Raw genomic sequence first — 20,630 nt, 5'->3', positions numbered from 1 at the left:
GGGGTTTCACCGTGTTAGCCAGGATGGTCTCAATCTCCTGGCCTCATGATCCACCCACCTCAGCCTCCCAAAGTGCTGGGATTACAGGCGTGAGCCACCACACCCTACCGAGATATGATGGTTTTATAAGTGTCTGGCATTTCCCCTACTGGCACTCATTCTCTCTCCTGTTACCCTGTGAAGAGGTGCCTTCTGCCATGATTGTAAGTTTCTTGAGGCCTCCCCAGCTATGTTGAACTGTGAGCCAATTAAAACTCTTTTCTTTATAGATTACCCAGTCTTGGGTATTTCTCCATAGCAGTGTGACAATGGACTAATACAGTAAATTGATAACAAAGCAATGGGATGCTGCTATAAGGATACCTGAAACTGTGGAAGTGACTTTGGAAACTAGGTAACAGGCAGAGTTTGGGACAGTTTGGAGGGCTCAGAAGAAGACAGGAAGATGTGGGAAAGTTTGGAACTTCCTAGACACTTGTCAAATGGCTTTGACCAAAATGCTGATAGTGATACAGACAATGAGGTCCAGGCTGAGGCAGTCTCAGATGGAGATGAGGAAGTTGTTGGGAACTGGAATAAAGGTGACTCTTGCTATGATTTAGCAAAGAGACTGGTGGCATTTTGCCCCTGCCCTAGAGGTCTGTGGAACTTTGAGCTTGAGAGTTATGATTTAGGGCATCTGGTAAAAGAAATTTCTAAGCAGCAAAGCATTCAAGAGGTGACTTGGATTCTCTTAAAAGCATTCAGTTTTATGCATTCACAAATATATGGTTTAGAATTGGAACTTATGTTTAAAAGGGAAGCAAAGCATAAAAGTTTGGAAAATTTGTAGCCTGATGATGTGATAGAATAGCAAACCTATTTTCTGAGGAGAAATTCAGGCCTGCTACAGAAATTTGCATAAGTAATGAGGAGCCAAATTTTAATTGCCAAGACAATGGAGAAAATGTCTCCAGGGCATGTCAGAGGTCTTCATGGTACCCCTTCCCATCACAGATCTGGAGGCCTAGGAGGAAAAAATGGTTCAGTGGGCTGGGCCCAGGGCCCTGCTGCTTTGAGCGTTCTTGGAACTTGGTGCCCTGCATCCCAGCCATGGCTAAAAGGGGCCAATATACAGCTCAGGCCATTGCTTCAGAGGGCGCAAGCCCTAAACCCTCAAAGTTTACTTGTGGTGTTGGGCCTGTGGGTGCACAGAAGTCAAGGATTGAGTTTTGGGACCCTCTGCCTAGATTTCAGAGGATGTATGGAAAAACGCTTATGTTCAGGCAGAAGTCTGCTGCACAGGCAGAACCCTCATTGAGAACCTCTGCTAAGGCAGCATGGAAGAGAAATGTAGGGTTGGAGCCCCCACATAGCATCACCACTGGGGAACTGACTAGTGGAGCTGTGAGAAGAGGGTCACCACCCTCCAGAACCCAGAATGGTAGACTCACCGACAGCTTGCATTGTGCACCCGGAAACGCTGCAGGCACTCAATGCCAGCCAGTGAAAGCAGCTGGGAGAGGGGCTGTACCCTGCAAAACTACAGGGGTGGAGCTGCCCAAGGCCATGGGAGCCCACTTGTTGCATCAGCATGACCTGAATATAAGACATTTAGTCAAAGGAGATCCTTTTGGAACTTTAAGGTTTAATGACTGCCTTATTGGATTTTGGACTTGCATGGGGCCTATAGCCCCTTTGTTTGGGCCAATGTCTCCCATTTAAAATGGGTGCATTTACCCAATGCCTGTATCCCCATTGTATCTAAGACATTAACTAACTTGCTTTCAATTTTACAGGTTCATGGGCAGAAAGCACTTGTCTTGTCTCAGATGAGACTTTGGACTTGAACTTTTGGGTTAATGCTGGAATGAACTAAGACTTTGGGGTAATGTTGGAAAGGCATAATTGTGTTTTGAAATGTGAGGACATGAAATTTGGGAGGTGCCAGGATGGAATGCTGTGGTTTGGTTGTGTCCCTACCCAAATCTCATCTTGAATTGTAGTTCCCATAATCTCCATGTGTCAGGGGAAGGACCTGGTGGGAGGTAATTGAATCATGGGGGCAGTTTCTCCCATCCTGTTCTTCTGATAGTGAGTGAGTTCTCATGAGATCTGATGGTTTTATAAGCATCTGTCATTTTCCCTGCTGGCACTCATTCTCTATCCTGCTGCCCTGTGAAGAGATGCCTTCCACTATGTTGTAAATTTCCTGAGGCTTCCCCCACCATGCTGAACTGTGAGTCAATTAATCTTCTTTTCTTTATAAATCACACAGTGTTGGATATTTTTTCATAGCAGAGTGAGAACAGACTAATATACTGTCTATTCTTTCTGAGGGAGGCTTCACTTACATAACAAGGCTACCTTTGCTAGCCAAGCCTCTTCTTTCCCTCCAATAGCCTGTTTTACCAGAACCTAAGCTCTCATTTTTCTGTAACCTCAAAAATAGTATAAAAGTTTCTGTAACTCACTGGGAAGTTGGATCTTCATTCTTAAGGCTCTTGTGTATGTGTGTTAAATAAATCTGTATGCCTTTTCTCTTATTAATCAATGTGCCTCATGTCAGTGATTTCTAGTGAACCTTTAAGGAGCTAGAAGCCTATTGTCTCCACAATATGTTTTATATTGTAATCAGTAAAAGGGTTCGGCTGCCCACCACTTGCAGAAATAAGTTGAAATAGTAACAAGTTGTGATAAAAAAAAAAAGAGAGAGAGAGAACAAGATTTTTATGTGCTAGCAAGGGGAAGAGCAGAAAGCAATTTCACTCTTCAGTTTGTGGAGGGAATGCAGGAGTTTTTAAAGAAAGGGCTTAGAATGCACAAGAGGCATGTTGGGGGTGGGTACTAGGAGGTGTTAAGTGGTGCAACTTACTCCAGTGGATCATCTCGAATTATTATTCCATTTGGTGAAGGAGCTGGTACCATTGTGGATCCTACCAGGTTATAAATGAACTGCAGTTAATCCTGTAGTCATTTTTTAGCTGTGAGTGGGTGCCTTAAAGCAACCTTTTGTTGGAGAGATAATTCAGGAGATGTTTGATCCCTATCAGGATCTGACCCCTGAAGGTTCTAAGGAAATACATGACCAGATAAGTGAGTACAGTGTGAGTATGGTGTTAAGCAACACGCATCTAGGTAAATAAATGTGCACAAGGCATGGGAGCACAGTATGGGGGAAGAAAAAGGAATTAGAGAGTCACAGCACATCCCAAGGCTGTATTTCAAGAAGAAGGGAAACACATATGCAGTTTGTCTCAAAATTGTATCTTGAGTTTGGTGGGGAAGAAGGAAAGGAGAAAAGAAAAAACAGTTTTAAAACAGTTTGAGGCTAAGCTGCTAAGCTGCTTTGTTACAATATGAGTAGATTCACATAGTATTTGACCTTTTGTGACTATGACTTATTTTTCTTAGTATAATGCCTGATGTCCTTGAGGTTCATTCAGATGTAGCATGTGACAGGATTTTCTTCTTTTTCAAGGCTGCAAATATTCCCTCATGTGCACATGCCACATTTTCTTCATACATCCATTGACAGACATCTGGGTTGCCTGCACCTCTGGGCTATTGTGAATAATGCTGAGGTAAACAGGTACAAATACCTTCTTGAAATACTGCTTTGATTATTTTTGGTTATATATTCAGGAGTGGGATTGCTGGATCATATGTATAAACCAGAAACACAATTCTAAGCCCCCAAGCATAGGGGCCATGTAATCCTGTAATTCTAGTTTTTTGGGAGCCTGAGGCCAGTGAGTTGCCTGAGCCTAATAGTTCAAGACCAGCCGGGGCAACATGGTGAAACCCCATCTCTACCAAAACAACAACAACAACAACAACAACCCCACAAATAATTAGCCAGAGACCCTGTCTCCGTTAAAAAAAAAAAAAAAAAAAAGGTTCCTGGCAATGAGTCTGGAGTCTAGGCCTTAGACACTACCAGATGCCTTCTCTGTAAGATTCTTTACTTTGGTTAATCCCATGCTTCAGTAAAATTTGAGAATTAAGAGGTCGGGGACAGGTGCTGTGGTTCATGCCTATAATCCCAGCACTTTGGGAGGCCGAGGGGGGTGGATGACTTGAGGTCAGGAGTTTGAGACCAGCCTGGCCAACGTGGTGAAACCCCATCTCTACTAAAAATACAAAAATTAGCCAGATGTGGTGGCTAGTGCCTGTAATCCTAGCTACTTGGGAGGCTGAGGCACGATAATCACTTGAACCTGGGAGGTGGAGATTGCAGTGAGCTGAGACCATGCCACTGCACTTCAGCCTGGGCAACAGAGTGAGACTTTGTCTCAAAAAAAAAAAAAAAAAAAAGAGGTTGGGCTTGGGATAGAGTGGCAACGAGAAGGATGAATCCCTCTTCCTTCATCCTTGTCCCAGTTCCTCCAAGCCAGACTGGTGGAAGGAGGCAATGGCCTGAGGGAGGCAGCATAAGCTGGAGTTGCAGGAGGAGACTGGGGAAAACTCATTGCAGTGGCCTGGCAGAGGGACAGTGGAGAGGTGACTTCATGAGAGGACTGGGTGGAAGAGCTCAGCAGCCATGGTCCTCAGTTCACACTGACAGCATCTCTGTGAGGCTGAGTCAAGCAGAGTAGCAGGTGGGGCTTGGCATCACCACTCTCGGGTCACCCCTCCTCATGAAGTAGCCTCAGGCAGCGCTGGGAATCTCCACAATGGAGAAAAGGCAGATGTCATTTCTACAACTGAATCACCCCAGGAACCTCTGGTCATGAACCATGTTAAGGATTAGTGTTCCAGGAAACACGCTGGCACATGCAGATGAAAACCAGAGGAGATAGAAGGGACCAGTGTCAGTATGTTGGTTCACTGGTTCTCACTGGGGTCACCAGAATCACTTGGGAAGGAACTTAAAAATATAGTTGCCTGGGCCCATCCAGACTTAACAAAAAATACATGTCCTGGAGCCTTACCCTCTGCAGCATTCTGATTTAGTAGGTCTAGACAGGTTCAGGGCATCTGTAGTTTTAAGTACCTTTTCAGGCGATACTGTCATGCACTCTCGGTAGAAACCCTCTGATCTAATTCCTTGTATTACACATGAAGAAGCCAAGGTCTAGAAATGTCAATAGGGTTATGAAAGGAGGCAAGGTGCTAGTTGAAAGCTTAGGTTTGAGTCCTGACTATGTGACTGGATAATTTGTTTAATCCCTCCATGCTTCACCATCCTCATCTAGAAGAAGGGGCAATAACAGCAATTCCAAATGGTTTTGTGAGCATTAAATGAGCTAAGGCAATCCAAGCCCTCTACCATGGTGCCTGATGTAAAGCTTCTGCTAAACAGTTGCTGGCTACATTGTCATATCATCATCAGCAGCAGCATTGTCATCATTATCGCCACCACCACCACTGTCATCGTTATTGTCACTATCACCACCCCCCCCATCATCATCATTTTCATCATTACTATTTCCAAAAGTGCCCCCCAGTCAGCTAGTGGCAGAGCTGGGACTACAATTTTGGTCTTCAGACTCCAAATTCAGTGACCTTTCCACTGCTGAAGCTTCTAAATTCTCAACACAAACAAGTATTTCCTTGGCCAAGACTGTGTAACAAAGTCTTTTTTTTCCTGAGTGGAAAAATAAATTTCTCTTATTTTCTTATTTATTTCCTTTTTTTTTTTTTTTTTTTTGTTTTTTTTTTTTTTTTTTTTTTTTTTTTGGCCGTGGGGGTGGGAATGGAGTCTTGCTCTGTTACCCAGGCTGGAGTGCAGTAGTGTGACTTAGCTCACTGCACCTCTGCTTCCCAGGTTCAAGTGATTCTCCTGCCTCAGCCTCCCGAGTAGCTGGGATTACAGGTGCCTGCCACCACACCTAGCTAATTTTTGTATTTTTAGTAGAGATGGGGTTTCACCATGTTGGCCAGGCTGGTCTTGAACTCTTGACCTCGTGATCTACCTGCCTCAGCTTCCCAAAGTGCTGGGATTACAGGTGTAAGCCACTGCACCCAGCCCAAGTTCTTTTATTTTCAAACTGGCTCCTGACACTCAGAATAAAGGAAATTAACTCCATCTAAGACATGAGAAGAAATTGAAAAAGGCTCTTTGGAAAAACTCAGCTTTGCTACCAAGAGATAACTTTTGGTAAGTAAATGGCTGCTAAGAAGGAAATTCTCAATAGTACTATTGTAGAAAATTGAGCCCACCATTTTCCAAGTGCTTTACTGTCTCTTGAGTAGTTCTGTTGATGTGGGCAGGGAGCAGTACTACTGATGGGAGCAATTTGGGGTGGGGTTTGATCCTATCACTTGTCAAAGGCTTATCCTAAAATGTTTTTGGTGTGCCTAGTAGTGTCACACCTCTGACCTCCTATCTTAGTGGCTTAGACTCTACAAGGCTGAGCAGTAGAAAACCCAGTAACCATTTTCACACTTGTGGTGGCTGTCAGCTGATCCTGTGGCTGACCTCTCCCTGCTTGGGGGGATTCCTCACCACATGAGTCTTGGTGGGAGGCAGAGCCCACTTCTGTAGGAGCTAAGGAAGCCTGGGCGCCCTTTCCCAGCTCCCTTGAGGTCAGAGAGTGGGCGTGTGGCCTTCGCTCACTCTGTGAGCCTCGTGTACCTGTTTTTTGTAATGTGGGTGGGAGCGGTCTTTCTAGAGTCACTGTAACCTCTAGCTTCTGGGGTTGTTGTGCCAGAGACCACCTCCCTTTGTTCTAGCTGTTTCTCCTGCCTTCCCACCAGTTTTGTGAGCTACCCAACAGCTTTTCTCTTTCTTTGAGTATGACCTTTTCTTATATGTCATTTCTCCCCAATTTTAATGTATAATTACACACATTTTTCTTTTTTTAATTTTTTGCCGAATCATTTGTGATGTAGCTGCAGACATCATGACACTGTACCCTGATGCATCTCTGATGCAATTACAATGAAATCATGTCCAGTATGTTTTCCACATGTTTTCTTCTGCCATGGCAACTAGAGGCAGTTTCTGTTGCTTATGGTTAAGAGTCCTGATGGACATATCATTTGGGAAATTGGCAAGATGTGATGGAAAGAGTAGGTGTTTGAGTACAATACAGACCTGAGTTGAAAATCCCTAATTTGGCTTTAACTTAACAAAGTCATTTATCTCTCCAAGCCCCCCTTTTCTCATCTGGATAGACACAATGCCTACCTTGTAAAATTGTGAGAATGTGGCATAATGTGTGCAAGGGACATAGCATAGTTTCTAGCACCCAGTACTTGCTCAATAAATATTCATTAAGTGAATGATTGAATGAATAAAGATACTAGGCAGTGGTTGTCAAACGTGGCTGTACATTAGAACCACCAGGTTAAAAACATCCTGAGGCCAGCCTGCACCCTAGAACAATTGCATCAGAACCTTTGGGGTACAAACTCAGACAATAGTTTTTTTTTTTTAGATGGAGTCTCGCTCTGTCACCAGGCTGGAATGCAGTGGCACAATCTCAGCTCATTGCAACCTCTGCCGCAGCCTCACTAGTAGCTGGGACTATAGGCACATGCCACCACACCCAACTGATTTTTGTATTTTTAGTAGAGATGGAGTTTCACCATGTTGGTCAGGATGGTCTCGATCTGTTGACCTCATGATTCACCCGCCTCGGCCTCCCAAAGTGCTAGGATTAGAGGCATAAGCCACGGAACCTGGCCAGCATTAGTATTTGTTAAGCTCCCCGTGTGATCTAACATGTAGCCTTGGATGTTGGAGTGTGACCTGTTCTGGTCCCTTGTGTCCTCCTTAGTCAAACTGGAGAAAACAGAAACCTCGTAAGGTGGCTGTCAGATGTGAAAATGTATAGACCTAATACATAGTAGGTCTCAGTAAACACCAGCTTCCAATCTCCTCTGCATGTCTTCAGTTAGGTGTAGCCTTTTGTGTAGGTGCAGGAGACACTGAAACATCATGGAAGGTTTGGAGGTGCACTGGGATTCCCCTCCCACCCACCGAAATTTGTGTCCTGTATTAGTTTGCTCTGGCTGCCATTAACCAAGTTCCATGACTGGGTGGCTCGAATGAAAGAAATATACTGTCTCACAGTTCTGGAGCCTGGAAGTCTGAGATCGAGGTGTCAGGTTGGTTCCTTCTGGGGCTGTAAGGGAGAATCTGCTCCATGCCTTTCTCCTTGCTTCTAGTCTGCTGGCAGTCTTTGGTGTTTTTTTGGCTTGTGGCAGCATAACTCTAGTCTTCACATGATATTCTCCTGTGTCTGTGTCCAAATTTACCCTTTTTGCGAGGACACCAGCCATATTGAATTATAAACTCAGCTTCCCTTAGCATAATCTCATTTTATATGATCTGCAATAATCCTATTTCCAAATAAGGTCATATTCAGAGAGACTGTGGGTTAGGAGTTGAACATATGAATCTGGGAGCAGAGGATGACACAATTCAACCTGTAACCTTTTGTGGAGGGGCCAGTGGAGGTGTGGGAGGGGTTGCAGCAACCCCACATCTATGATCTGGCCTGGCCTCAAGGTAGAGAGCAAAGCTCTGTGCTCAGAATAAGTTGAAGTGTTAGAATAATCCCTCTTACCCTTCCCAAACTTCCCTGAAACCCCCAAATATCTCCCACCAAGTTTTCAGCATGCCTGAAATTTCCAGCCAATAATAGTATCATACTTTCTGACTGTAGGACTGTATTTCTGAAAGGTCCTTGTTCAGACTCAAATATTTTATAATACAGAAAAAAAAAAAAAAAAAGCCTTGGACTTGGAGACAGAAGACTTGGGTGTCAAGCCAGGGGAGCGATGGGGACAGGAAACTGAGCCACAGAGCATTCAAGATAGACTTGGTCTCCTGGAAAGTTTCACCTAAGGTCTAAATTGAGCCAGTTTCCCACCACCCTGACTCACACAGGCCTTTTTTCCACACTTTGTTCTCCAATCCTGAATCCCTAACCCAGATCCTCCATAAGTAGAAGACTTTTAAGAACCTATACACCCTTGGTAGAAATGAGGGGACATAATCAATGCTATGGGCTGAGTGTTTGCCACCCAGTTTATGGTATTTGTCATAGCAGCCCAAACTGACTAAGACAGCCAGCCAAAGGTAAGACAATACATGCTAATCTTTTACTTATTCATATAACACAGTGAAGCTTTCTTTTTAAATGAAATGATGCATAATAATTCATACTTATCTAGGACAGAATGATCTACAAAGTAAGTACTTTTACATACATGCTTCATGCACACCCTCATAGTGTGGGTGAGTCTGTTATTGGCTTCTCAACAGTTTATAGATGAGGAAACTGAGCCTTGAGAGGCCCAAGGTCACAGTGGGAAAGAGCTTGGACTTGGAGTTTAGATCTAGGGCTCAAATGACATTCAACTCCACAGACAGTTTACTTTGGACATCTTTAGACCAGGTTTCCATGTTTGTGGACTTCTTTGTGCCATCACAGACGGTTGCACAAATGAAAGCTGTGAAAAGTTCAACGAAGCTTAATTCCAAACAAAACAAATGATGTTTGGGCTGATGGGCCCTAGACAAGTTCACAGGAAGCTCATGGGGTGAGTACCTGGTGTTGACCAGAAGATGAGATGTAGGCAAGTATAGTAAGAGGAAACAGAAGTAGAAAAAAGCCAAAAGATGGTCTCCTGTTAACTCACTCAGCCAACCACAAACATTGCCAGGCACCGAGGGAGATGGCAGGAACTGGGTTTGTGCTTTTGAGAGATTTCCACTCCAGTTGAGGTCATTGGCGGGCTGGGGCTGGCCTGAGCTTGGAGACATGCTCTGCTCAGAGATCAGCGAGGTTCCTCTCTTCTGGATTCTGTCTGAGGGAATGTGGAGGTGTAAATGCTGTAGAACCACTGTGGGTTTTTTGTGTTCCAGGCGTGGTTAGAGGTCTGCAGCCCTGTGTCCAGGACACCTCTGTTTGGAGGGAGAGATAGGCCTGCAAGAGTCCAGTTGAGATTGAGCAGTGGTTTCCGTGGGTGGAGGGAGGGGAAGCCCAGGAGGTGGTGACTAGTGGAGGTTGTGGTCAGGGACAGACAGTGTGGCTCGTGGCGTGCAACTCTCTGGCAGCTCCTTTTCAGCAGTCTCATCTGCCACTCCCTCGCTGACTGGGTTATCCTTCTATCTTCCCATTCATACTTCTCTTTGTGCCTCTTCCCTTGGGTTCTTGAGGAGCTAGATTAGGCGAAGACCCCTGATTAAAGACTGCCCTGGGAGCCAGTCTATTAGAGATGCCAAAATATCACTGGAAGTATAAAGAGTCAGATATGAAACGCTCCCAGGGAGATGGCTGGATGTGCTGAAAGAAATACAAGATAAGCATCTTGGGATAGGTAGGAATGGGATGGCATGGGGAGAGGGTGAAGTGAGCCTCTCAAGGGGCCTCAACCCCCAAACCTGCCTTCTAAGAAGGGTGGGTTCAAAGCCCAAGGTGCTTTGGTTTTGCCAAGTGGGTATGTGAGTCGGAGTCCTTTGCCTTTTTGCTCCCTGGCTCAGCCTGCCCTCTGAATTAAAGTTGAACAAAATGTTAAGAATCAGTGTGAAAGTGTGTTTGAAAGATTAGGCCAACTAGAAACCCATAGGCTTAGCTCTGATTCCACAAACTATCTAATTATCTCTTCCTTATCCTGTTTCTCCCATCAGTGGTGAGTAGTGGCCCCACCTGTAGGCTGGCAGGTCCATGGGAGCCCCTTCCTTTCACTGGTATGCCGTCCAGCCCTGTCCAGCAGTTGCTACTGGCCTCATTATTAAAATTAGCCCTGGATCTTCCCTAGACCAATCAAACTCCTCCAGATCTACTCCCCCATTGGCAAATAGATCATTGAAGTTGCATCTGGAACTGAAGGGGAAATGCCTCACAAGCTCTCTCCAGGTTGGCCATAGGGCTATATTGGTATCTACTGGGCTATATTGGTATCTACTTTATTCAATAACAAGATATTGAGTGTCTTCTGTGTGCAAATCCCTGCTCAAGGGACGGTAGAAGACTCTGGACTCATTTTTTTAAAAAGTTGGCCAGGTGCGGTGGCTCACGCCTGTAATCCCAGCACTTTGGGAGGCCGAGGCAGGTAGATCACGAGGTCAGGAGATCGAGACCATCCTGGCTAACATGGTGAAACCCCATGTCTACTAAAAATACAAAAAATTAGCTGGGCATGGTGGTGGGCGCCTGTAATCCCAGCTACTCGGGAGGCTAAGGCAGGAGAATGGCGTGAACCCAGGAGGCAGAGCTTGCAGTGAGCCGAGATCGCGCCACTGCACTCCAGCCTGGGTGACACAGCGAGACTCTGTCTCAAAAAAAAAAAAAAAAAAACCCAAACAAAACAAAACAAAACAAAAACACTTGCAGCCAAATGTACCTAACGGAGGAGGTGCATGTCAGAATCACATGGGAAGCTTTTCCAAATCCCCACGCCAGAGCTGAATCAGGTTCACAGATTGGGCCCAGGTCTTTGTGGCATGGCACAGTTTAGAGTGGGACTTACATTTATGCCCTTGGGTGTGAAGCAATGGGCCAGTGTGAGAGGCAGGCATGTGTACCATGAACTGGAAGGCAAGGCCAAGCATAGCCATCGCCAGACAGAGAGAGAAGCAATCTCTCTACTATTACACCCTACTCTCTTTCTACTACTCTCTGAGAGTGCTGACTAGGAAAGAAAGGTAAATATTTATAGAGAAGCATCCTGGGACAAAGAAGGTAAAGTGTGCTCCAGGGCATGGCTCCCCAAGAAGCATAAATCTGAAGGATAGTATCAGCTGTTGATTCTTTGCTCCCACTGAGCACACAGTGATAGAACACTGGGGTTCAACACCAGGTTCCTGTCCCCAAGCAGCTTGCAGCCTGATGGGGCAGGGAGATAAGACATTGCATGTGTATAACTGCAACACAAAGTTGTTTTATTTTAGAGGGGACAAGCAGAATCCCATGACAACCCAGAGAGTGTTCTAATTTGCAGATTGGGGAGGGTGTCCTGGAGAAGTTGGCCTGTCAGCTAGAACATGTTCCAGACCCAGGTGACAGCAAGACAAATGCCTAGAGGTAGGGTATTGGGGAGATAGGTGTCTGGAAGAAGGCCAGTGGTGTTTTGGGGCTGGATCCCAAGCTGCTGTGGGGAGGAGGCTTAGAGTGAAATAAGAATGGAAAAGTTGGCTGGCATCGGATTGTGGAGGCCTTGAAAGCCTTGCTAAAGTGTATGGACTTTATTTGTAAGTAATGAGGAATCACTAAGGGTTTTGAAGCACCTGGCGTAAGGGCAGAGGACAGCCTGATGGGGAAAGAGAGGAGCAGTGCGGAGATGCCAAGAAAGTGCGGCCCTGTTTCAGGGATGAAACCGTGGGCGTGCAATAGCAAGAATGAGTCAACTCTGAAAGCCACTAGACAGGCATAGTCCTTTGGACCTGGCTGTGGAAGTTGAGAGAAAGAAAATACAGGCCTCCAAGAGGACTTGAGGTTTGGAGTGTGGGTGGGTGGGGGGAAGCTAGCACCATCCACCAAACAGGAGGAGGACACTTTAGGTGCAAAGTGATAAGTCTGAAATCAGCTCACTATCCACCTGGGAAGGATGAGATGTTGGAGGAGTCCACCCTAGATGCCTTCACCAAGTTGGGTGTTCACCAAGGTAGGTGAGCCTTTGGGGTTGGGTTGTTGGTCCCTGGAGGGTAGCAACTGTATCTCATTCATCTTTGTATTATCTTAGTGCAGAAGGCAGCACTGATTATATTCATTCCTTCAATCAAATATTTATGAGCTACATTTTTAAGGGCCAATTCATGGACTAGGACTTGGATCCAGGATACAGAACATTTCTCCAGTCTAGTTGTGGATTTTTAGAATCCAGATTTCAACATGACCTTGCTTATCTCAGGGTATGGTGACTTTTGTCTTCCAGACAGCCTCGTCCAGCAGTACCTGAGGAATACAGAGCCAGGCGCCTCCAGAGTGAATAAACCAGTTGGGACAACCCTACAGTCAGGCAAGGGAGGCACTGTGCTGTCAGCATCATGCAGTTATCACACACATTGAGCTTTAGGCCCTGTAAAGTCTTCAAGGAAGCACCTTTCCCAGAATCCTTTCATGTCTTAGAACCTTCTGAACCAAGCATTGATTAGAAACACACGTCTAAATGAAGGAGCGTGCAAGGTGAACTCAGAGTTCAAGAAATGTTTTTCTGGATGGCAGTATAAAATTCCCAGGAAGGAAGCCACTTTCCCGCAGATAAGAGGCTGGCGGGACCCACTGGTGTAATGAATCATCTCCACTGCACGCCTGCAGCGGAGGTGACGTCCCCACCGTGATGTGTTCTGCAGTGCTCCTTCCAGGCCCACTTCTCCATGACCCCGATTCCAGTCCCCTGTCCACCTGCTCCTGCAGCGCCACAGGCCCCTCAGTAGAAGGAGGCACCCTCATAGGCGAAGGCACCAGGGGAGTGGGGGATTGGGGCTGAGCTGGGCGCCTGCAGCCGGCAGAACCAGAACTGCCGGAGGACATGTTTCAGGTGTGTGCGGAACTTGACCCCTACGAAGACATAGAGCACCGGGTTAAAGCAGCAGTGGGAGAAGGCAAGGTTGCGGCAGATGAGCAGGGCGTATTCCAGCTGATGTTTGGCCTCGCAGCTCCGGATGATCTGGGTGTGAAACAGTGTCTGCAGAAACAGGGTGAAGTTGTAGGGACCCCAGCTGAGGAAGTAGGCCACCACGATGGCGAAGATGAGCTTGACTGTGCGGTGGCGCCGCTTGGAGCGTGAGCGGAACAGGGTCCTGAGGATCTCCACGTAGCAGAACAGGATAATCCCCAGCGAGAGCAGGAAGAAGAGGTTGTGCTGGTAGACGGAGGTGAGGTACCACGTGAGTTCGGAATAATCACAGCCTGAAGAAAGCACCTTGTGGAAGACGGCGTCGAGGATGGAGGACAGGATGCTGGCTACCCACACAGCCGTGGTCACCAGCACCCGGCAGCGGAGGGTGGGGACGCGCAGGGTGGAGAGGGGGCTCACTACCGACAGGTAGCGGTGGATGGTCATGATGGTCAGGAAGAAGATGCTGCTGTAGAGGCTGATGGAGAAGATCATATTGAGGAGCTTGCAGAGGAAGTCTCCCAGCACCCAGCCCCAGTGGTATGGGGAGATCCACACAGGCAACAAGCAGGCGAACACCAGGTCTGAGAGGCACAGGTTGAGGATGAAGATGTTGGTGAGGGACTCCAGGCTCTCATACTTCACCAGGACCCACAGCACCAGGCTGTTGCCCACTAGGCTGAGGAGAAACACTAGGCAGTACAGGATGGTGGTGGCAAGGGTAGCAAAGGCCCAGGCCTGGTTCTCACACAGCTGGCTCTGAAGGTCATAGTAAAAAAAGGTGGTGGTCTCTGGGTTGCCTGAGGACTCCATCTGGACCAGATGGCAGGGACGTTTAGAGCATCTGAAATGATAGAGACATGGAGTTTAAAGCCATGTGGTGGCTGGGTACAGTGGCTAACACCTGCAATCCCATCACTTTGGAAAGGCCAAAGGGAGAGGATTGCTTGAGCCCAGGAGTTTGAGACCATCCCAGGCAATATAGTGACACCTCTGTCTCTACAAAAAATTTAAAAATTACCCGGTTATGGTGGCACATGCCTATAGTCCCAGCTACTCAGGAAACTGGGGGGTGGGGAAAGATTGCTTGAGCCCAGGAGGGCGAGACTGCAGAGAGCTGTGATCACGCCACTGCACTCCAACCTAGGTGACAGAGAAAAACCATTTCAAAAACAAACAAACAAAATACCCAAAAAAGATGCCAGACTCTTAGTTATTTCTCTTCTGGATCAGAGAAAAGACCTGGAATGGGAAGGGGATTCTCTACAGAATGTGTTTTCCCCACAAGAGATAGCTTTGCAGGACCATTTCAAAATATGTCTATTTGTCATGTTGGTATCTTATTGCTACAAAGAGTCTATTTTATCAGGCTTAAGGACTGCTTTAATGTTAATGCTGGTCAGCTGTGCTGAATTACAAAAAGAGGAGAGTATAATGAGGCATGTCTGACCACCTATTCCCATCATGGCCTGAACTAGTGTTTCTTTAGAATGCCCTTCCTTGGCTGAGGAGTCGATTCCGTTAGTTGTGGGGCTTAGAATTATATTTTTTATTTATACAACTTAAATGCCTGTTAAGACAAACACCAAACAACCAATCAACACTTTTCAGAAAAATGAAACAAAATCCAGAGTCTACACAACATAACAATGTTTAGGACACAATCCAGAATTACTCAGCATATAAAGAAATAGGAAAACATGACCCACACTCAAAAGAAAAGACAACCAAGCAGCTGCCTGTGAGAGGAGCCACATGTTGGAATTTGTAAATATGTATCAAAACGTAACCATTATACCTGTTCTCAAGGAAATAAAGAAAACTATATTCATAATGAATGGAGAGATAGAAAATCTCAGCAGAGAAAGAAAAGTTATATAAAAGACCCAAAAGGAATTAGAAATCAACACCAAGATATCAAGAAAAGCCTCAATAATTTGGAAATAATTTTTTAAAAACCCCAGCGCTTGTGACGTCATGGCGCCGTGCGTGGCGGCGGCTGCGGCGCAGGGGGCGGGCCGGCGGCGCGGGGGCCTGAGGAGGAAGTGGTGAGATTGTTGCTCCCTCTGCGCCCACTGCTGGTTCTAGGGGCGCAGAGAGGCCGCAGTCTCTGCGGCTGCGTCGCGCTGGCCTACAGTGCCCTCCATGTTCCCTGGCGCCACCGCTGCGCTTCCTAAGGCCGCTGCTGTCTATGGAAGTAATGGAAGGACCCCTTAACCTGGCTCATCAACAGAGCAGACGAGCAGACCGTTTATTAGCTGCAGGCAAATACGAAGAGGCTATTTCTTGTCACAAAAAGGCTGCGGCATATCTTTCTGAAGCCACGAAGCTGACACAGTCTGAGCAGGCTCATCTTTCACTGGAATTGCAAAAAGATAGCCACATGAAACAGCTCCTCCTCATCCAAGAGAGATGGAAAAGGGCCCAGCGTGAGGAAAGATTGAAAGCCTAGCAGAACACAGACAAGGATGTGGCTACCCATATTCAGGCATCTCACAAACCCTCTGCTGAGGATGTGGAGGGCCAGAGCTCCATTTCTCAGTACAGTACTTCCTCAGAGAAACGCTTGCCTGAGATTCAGCGGATCTTTGGCAAGGATCCAGACACACTACTATATTTACTTCAGCAAAAGAGTGAGCCAGCAGCGCTATGTATTGGAAGCAAAGCCCCAGAAGATGATAAATCAAATATAGAGGAGCAGGCAACCAAAATTGCAGATTTGAAGAGGCATGTGGAATTCCTTGTAGCTGAGAATGAAAGATTAAGGAAAGAAAATAACTAAAGGCTGAAAAGGCCAGACTTCTAAAAAGGTCCAGTAGAAAAGGAGCTGGATGTAGGTGCTAATTTTGTAGAAATGTCAGTGTTACGGAGCTTGCCACCACATTCAGAAACTGCTACAGCCTCCTCAACCTGGCAGAAGTTTGCAGCAAATGCCGGGAAAGCCAAAGACATTCCAATCCCCAATTTTCCTCCCTTGGATTTTACATCTCCAGAACTTCCCCTTATGGAACTTCCTGAGAATATTCTGAAAGGATTTATTAATAATTAAAATGGAAGGCCACAGAAGAGGGGAGAAGAGTTAATACAGTAATAATAGTTAATCCAGCAGAAAAAAAAATGGGAAAACCACATAGAAGGGGCATCCTGGTCCCGGAAATGCTTAATCTTCTGGTGAACTATGGGAGAAGAGGCATTGCTAGGACTTGGGAAACAGTCACTGTGAAATGTGTTGCATATCTCATTCACTGACTTGAGCTAATGATTCCAATTTGACAGACACTAAACTCATGGAGGTTCAGTTTCTCCTGATACAAATCAAATGGCTACCTGGAATAATTTTTTTTCAAGCAACAATTATTTTTCTTATCTTCAGGGTTAAAATGTATAAAATATGTTATGTGTAATCTATAATGCCATAAATGATAATGCAAAACCTAAATAATATGGTGGCCTGAGGGGCTGCCTTGTATTTGAAACATGCTTTCTATCATGTATTGACTGTATGCATTTTGTTAATGCCCATTTTGTTTGTTTAAGGTGTGTATCTTACCACACCTTATTTGTTGTAAGATATACATCTTAATTGTTAGTTATGCTTTTTTAAGCAAATTAGCAGTTTACATAATTAATCAGGGTGCATTTTAAGTTCTAACTTTGTTTATTGTATAATGCATCATTTGAAAATACCAAGGAGGAAATATCCTTTGTTTTTGATGATGCATGAGTGGAAGTAATGCTAGCTGGCAGTATTTGATTGTAAGGAATCAATAAAGTAATTGTGTTTTATTGAAAAAAACCCAACTGACTTCTAAAGAATCTGAGTCAAAGAAGAAATCAAAAGGCAAAGTATAAAATATTTTGAACTGATAATAACGAAAATACCACATATCAAAACTCATGAAATGCAACTAACGCAGTACTTGGAGAGAAATTTATAGCTTTAAATGCTCGTATTAGAAAGAATAAACGTCTACAATCGAAGACTTAAATCAGTGACATAAGCTAGAATTAGAAGAGCTAATTAAACTCAAAGTAAGTAGAAGGAAGGCATTAATAAAAATAAAAGAAATAAAATAGAAAATGAACAAGATCAAAATTGGTTGTTTGACAACATTTTAATACATTGATAAAATCAGCAAGGAGCAGTGGCTCATGCCTATAATTCCAGCGCTTTGAAAGGCTGAGGCAGGAGAATCCCTGCCTCAGGCTGCAGTGAGCTATAATGGTACCACTGCATTCCAGTCTGGGTGTCAGAGGAAGACCCTGTCTCAAAAGAAAGAGAGAGAGAGAAAGAGACCAAAAAATTGATGAAGCCTTATCTAGATTGATTGAGAACAAAGAGGAAATATGTTACAGATCTTATAGACTTTACAAGAATAACAAATAAATATTATGATCAATTGTATGTTAAAAAATCCAACAACTTAAATGAAATAGATGAATTTCTTTTAAAATCCAACATATCAAAACTGACATGGGATGATATGGCAAATGTGAATAACCCTACATTTGTTATAGAAATATAATTAACTATAAATCCTTACCACAAAGAAAACGTTAGAACTAGAGGATTTTTCTAGTGATTTTTTTTAAACCTTTGGGGAAGAAATAACACCAGTTTTACACAAACTATCAGAAATAAAGGATGGAATATTTTCTAACTCCTTTTATGAGGCCAGAATAACCCTGATACCAAAATTAGACCAACAAATTACAATAAGAGAAAACTACAGAACAATATTCCTCAAGAACATAGAAAAATTCTTAACAAAATATTGGCAGATCAAATCCAGCAATATTTTAAAAGAATAATATAACATGACCAAGTTGAGTTTATCCCAGTGAGATTGTTTTAATACATGAAAATCGATTTAAGTCACTATATCAATAGAATAAAGACAAAAACTATATGATCTTTTCTGATAAATGTAGAAAAGCATTTGACAAAGCTCAACACACTTTGATGATATAAACTCTCAGCAAATTAGAAATAAAAGGGATATTGTACATCTATAAAAATCATTCATCTTTTTGCTGGTTATTAATTCATTTACTCCAAAATTTCAGAGGCAGTCATGTTCTGGGCCTGGAAGGCTTTGGGGAGAAAAAGGAAGATGATGTCAAATCTCAAACCTCTCCAAGTTACATTCAGTGGCCTGGCTCCCTTTTGCTGGTTGTCTCTCCCCTTCCCCATCTCTGTGGCCCACCTCAACTCTAAGGGAGTGAATTTAGCTTTCTGGAGTACAATATACATTAGATTGAGAAAGACAGCTCTAAATTATACAACCACCAGTAATAACAAGGCCTTACGTAAAGATATGTAGCCAAATAAACCTCTCTACTTCTTTCAGCATAAGAAAAATATTATTTATATGTTAGGTCTACTCAAAGTATGGTTCCCAGATCCATTTTCTTTTCTTTTCTTTTTTTTTTGAGATGGAGTCTTGCTCTGTCCCCCAGGCTGGGGTGCAGTGGTGCACTCTTGGCACTGCGAGCTCTGTCTCCTGGATTCATGCCATTCTCCTGCCTCAGCCTCCCCAGGAGCTAGGACTACAGGTGCCCACCACCATACCTGGCTAATTTTTTGTATTTTTAGTAGAGACCGGGTTTCACCGTGTTAGCCAGGGTGGTCTCAATCTCCTGACCTCATGATTCACGTGCCTCTGCCTCCCAAAGTGCTGGTATTACAGGTGTGAGCCACTGAGCCCAGACAATTTTTCTTTGATTTTTTTTTTTTTTTTTTTTGACACAGGGTGTTGCCCTGTCACCCATGCTGGAATGCAGTGGTGTGATCACATCTCAACCTTCTGAGCTCAAGTGATCCTCTCACCTTAGCCTCCTGAGTAGCTGGTAGTATAGACGTGTGCTACCACACCTAGCTAATTTTGGGGGGGTATTTTTTGCAGAGATAGGGTCTCACCATGTTAGGTGAGGAACTCTTGGACTCAAGAAATCTGCCAGGCTAATCTGGAACTCCTGGACTTAAGCAATCTGCCCACCTTGGCCTCCCAAAATGCTGGAATTACAGGCATGAGCCACTGCACCCAGCCCAGATCAGCTTTTCTGAAGAGATTCTTGGGAAATCCCCACACCAAAGGAATCAGAGTCTCCAGAGGTAGCTCAGGAATCAGCATATTTACTAGCCCTCCAGGTGGTTCTGATGTGCAGCAAAGCTTAAGAACTCCTGATACAGGCTATTACAATTAAAGGAAAATGTATGTTTAAAATGTTTGTAAAGGAACTCACCTGAATCTATACCTCCTTACATGCGTCTTGAGGCAGAAATGGTGCTTCTCTGTTTCATATTTCTCTTAAGAAACTGAAACACCTGTCCTGCCCAGAAGGCTAGAGGAGGAGGATGGGAGCAGTCTCAGAGGGAGCCAAGATGCCAGAGAGAGAGACAGGTAGTAAGAAAAGAGCAAGGCAGAAGCCAGTCAGGCAGGCAGTTAGGGTGGATCCTTGGTGGAACTTCTTCAAACCAAGAACAGCCTGAAAATCAAGGTGCAAGCCCCAGATAAAGAAAAGAGCCTGCATGTTTGAATAGAAACCCTTACTCTGTGCATCCAGATGAAAAAATCCCACTCCTTTTTTGAACACATATCTCTGTCCTTGGCGCGCCTTTGTCTCATTTCACACGCTTCCTCCCGACTGGTCCTTACCTTTTACCTATTTTACATATACCTATCTTTCTGTGATTAGCTGCTGGCCAAATTTTCATTTGCATAAAGTGTAATGTCACATCAGCCCCTGATTGGTCCTGGGCCAAGGTCTCAGGCCAAGCCTTCACTTCAGCCCCCAATTGGTTCTTTACACTATTGTACCTCTTCCTGAGTAGTGCTTTTTCCAAGCCTACCCATAAACCAATCAGCATGTATTTCCTTATTCTAAGCCTGTAAAAACCTGTGACTCAGCCTTATAGCTATCAATCCTCTTTTGGGTCCCCTCTCTTTGCTGAGAGCTTTTCTGTGGCTTAATAAATCCAACTCTGCCTTATTCACTCTTCAGTATCTGTGTGCCTTATTTTTCTTAGTCTTGGGACAAGAACCTGGAGCTCACCAGTCGGGGGAGTAAAAGAGCTGTAACACTCCCTCCCACTCACCACACAACAGGAGTGAAAAAGCCACAACAGTAGG

The 20,630-nt window shown here is 44.7% G+C and overlaps 1 protein-coding gene and 1 pseudogene across 2 annotated transcripts; one reads left to right on the top strand and one right to left on the bottom strand.

The window, feature by feature from the left end:
- Positions 1 to 13,166: 13,166 nt before the first annotated feature.
- XCR1 (chemokine (C motif) receptor 1) lies at positions 13,167 to 20,069 on the bottom strand. Of its 2 annotated transcripts, XM_011981077.1 has the most exons (3): positions 19,744 to 19,812; positions 14,519 to 14,640; positions 13,167 to 14,341 (listed from the first exon to the last, which is right to left on the bottom strand). In XM_011981077.1, exon 3 carries the CDS (start codon positions 14,308 to 14,310, stop codon positions 13,309 to 13,311), a length of 1,002 nt encoding a protein of 333 aa, XP_011836467.1. In that variant the 5' UTR covers positions 14,311 to 14,341; positions 14,519 to 14,640; positions 19,744 to 19,812; the 3' UTR covers positions 13,167 to 13,308. The 2 variants fall into 2 exon arrangements, with proteins under 2 accessions (XP_011836467.1, XP_011836466.1); XM_011981076.1 differs by lacking the exon at positions 14,519 to 14,640 and having other exon boundaries at positions 19,744 to 20,069.
- On the top strand, positions 15,689 to 16,546 carry LOC105540433 (annotated as a pseudogene).
- Positions 20,070 to 20,630: the final 561 nt, after the last annotated feature.

This window comes from Mandrillus leucophaeus, unplaced genomic scaffold (genome assembly GCF_000951045.1).
Source record: "Mandrillus leucophaeus isolate KB7577 unplaced genomic scaffold, Mleu.le_1.0 Scaffold22, whole genome shotgun sequence".
Lineage (NCBI taxonomy): Eukaryota > Metazoa > Chordata > Mammalia > Primates > Cercopithecidae > Mandrillus > Mandrillus leucophaeus.
Note: the sequence above shows the minus strand (reverse complement) of the source record. Positions and strands in the feature narration are given on the sequence as shown.

Excerpts from the sequence above, each read along its gene's own strand:
- XCR1 (XM_011981076.1), bottom strand. The coding sequence starts at position 14,310 with ATGGAGTCCTCAGGCAACCCAGAGACCACCACCTTTTTTTACTATGAC.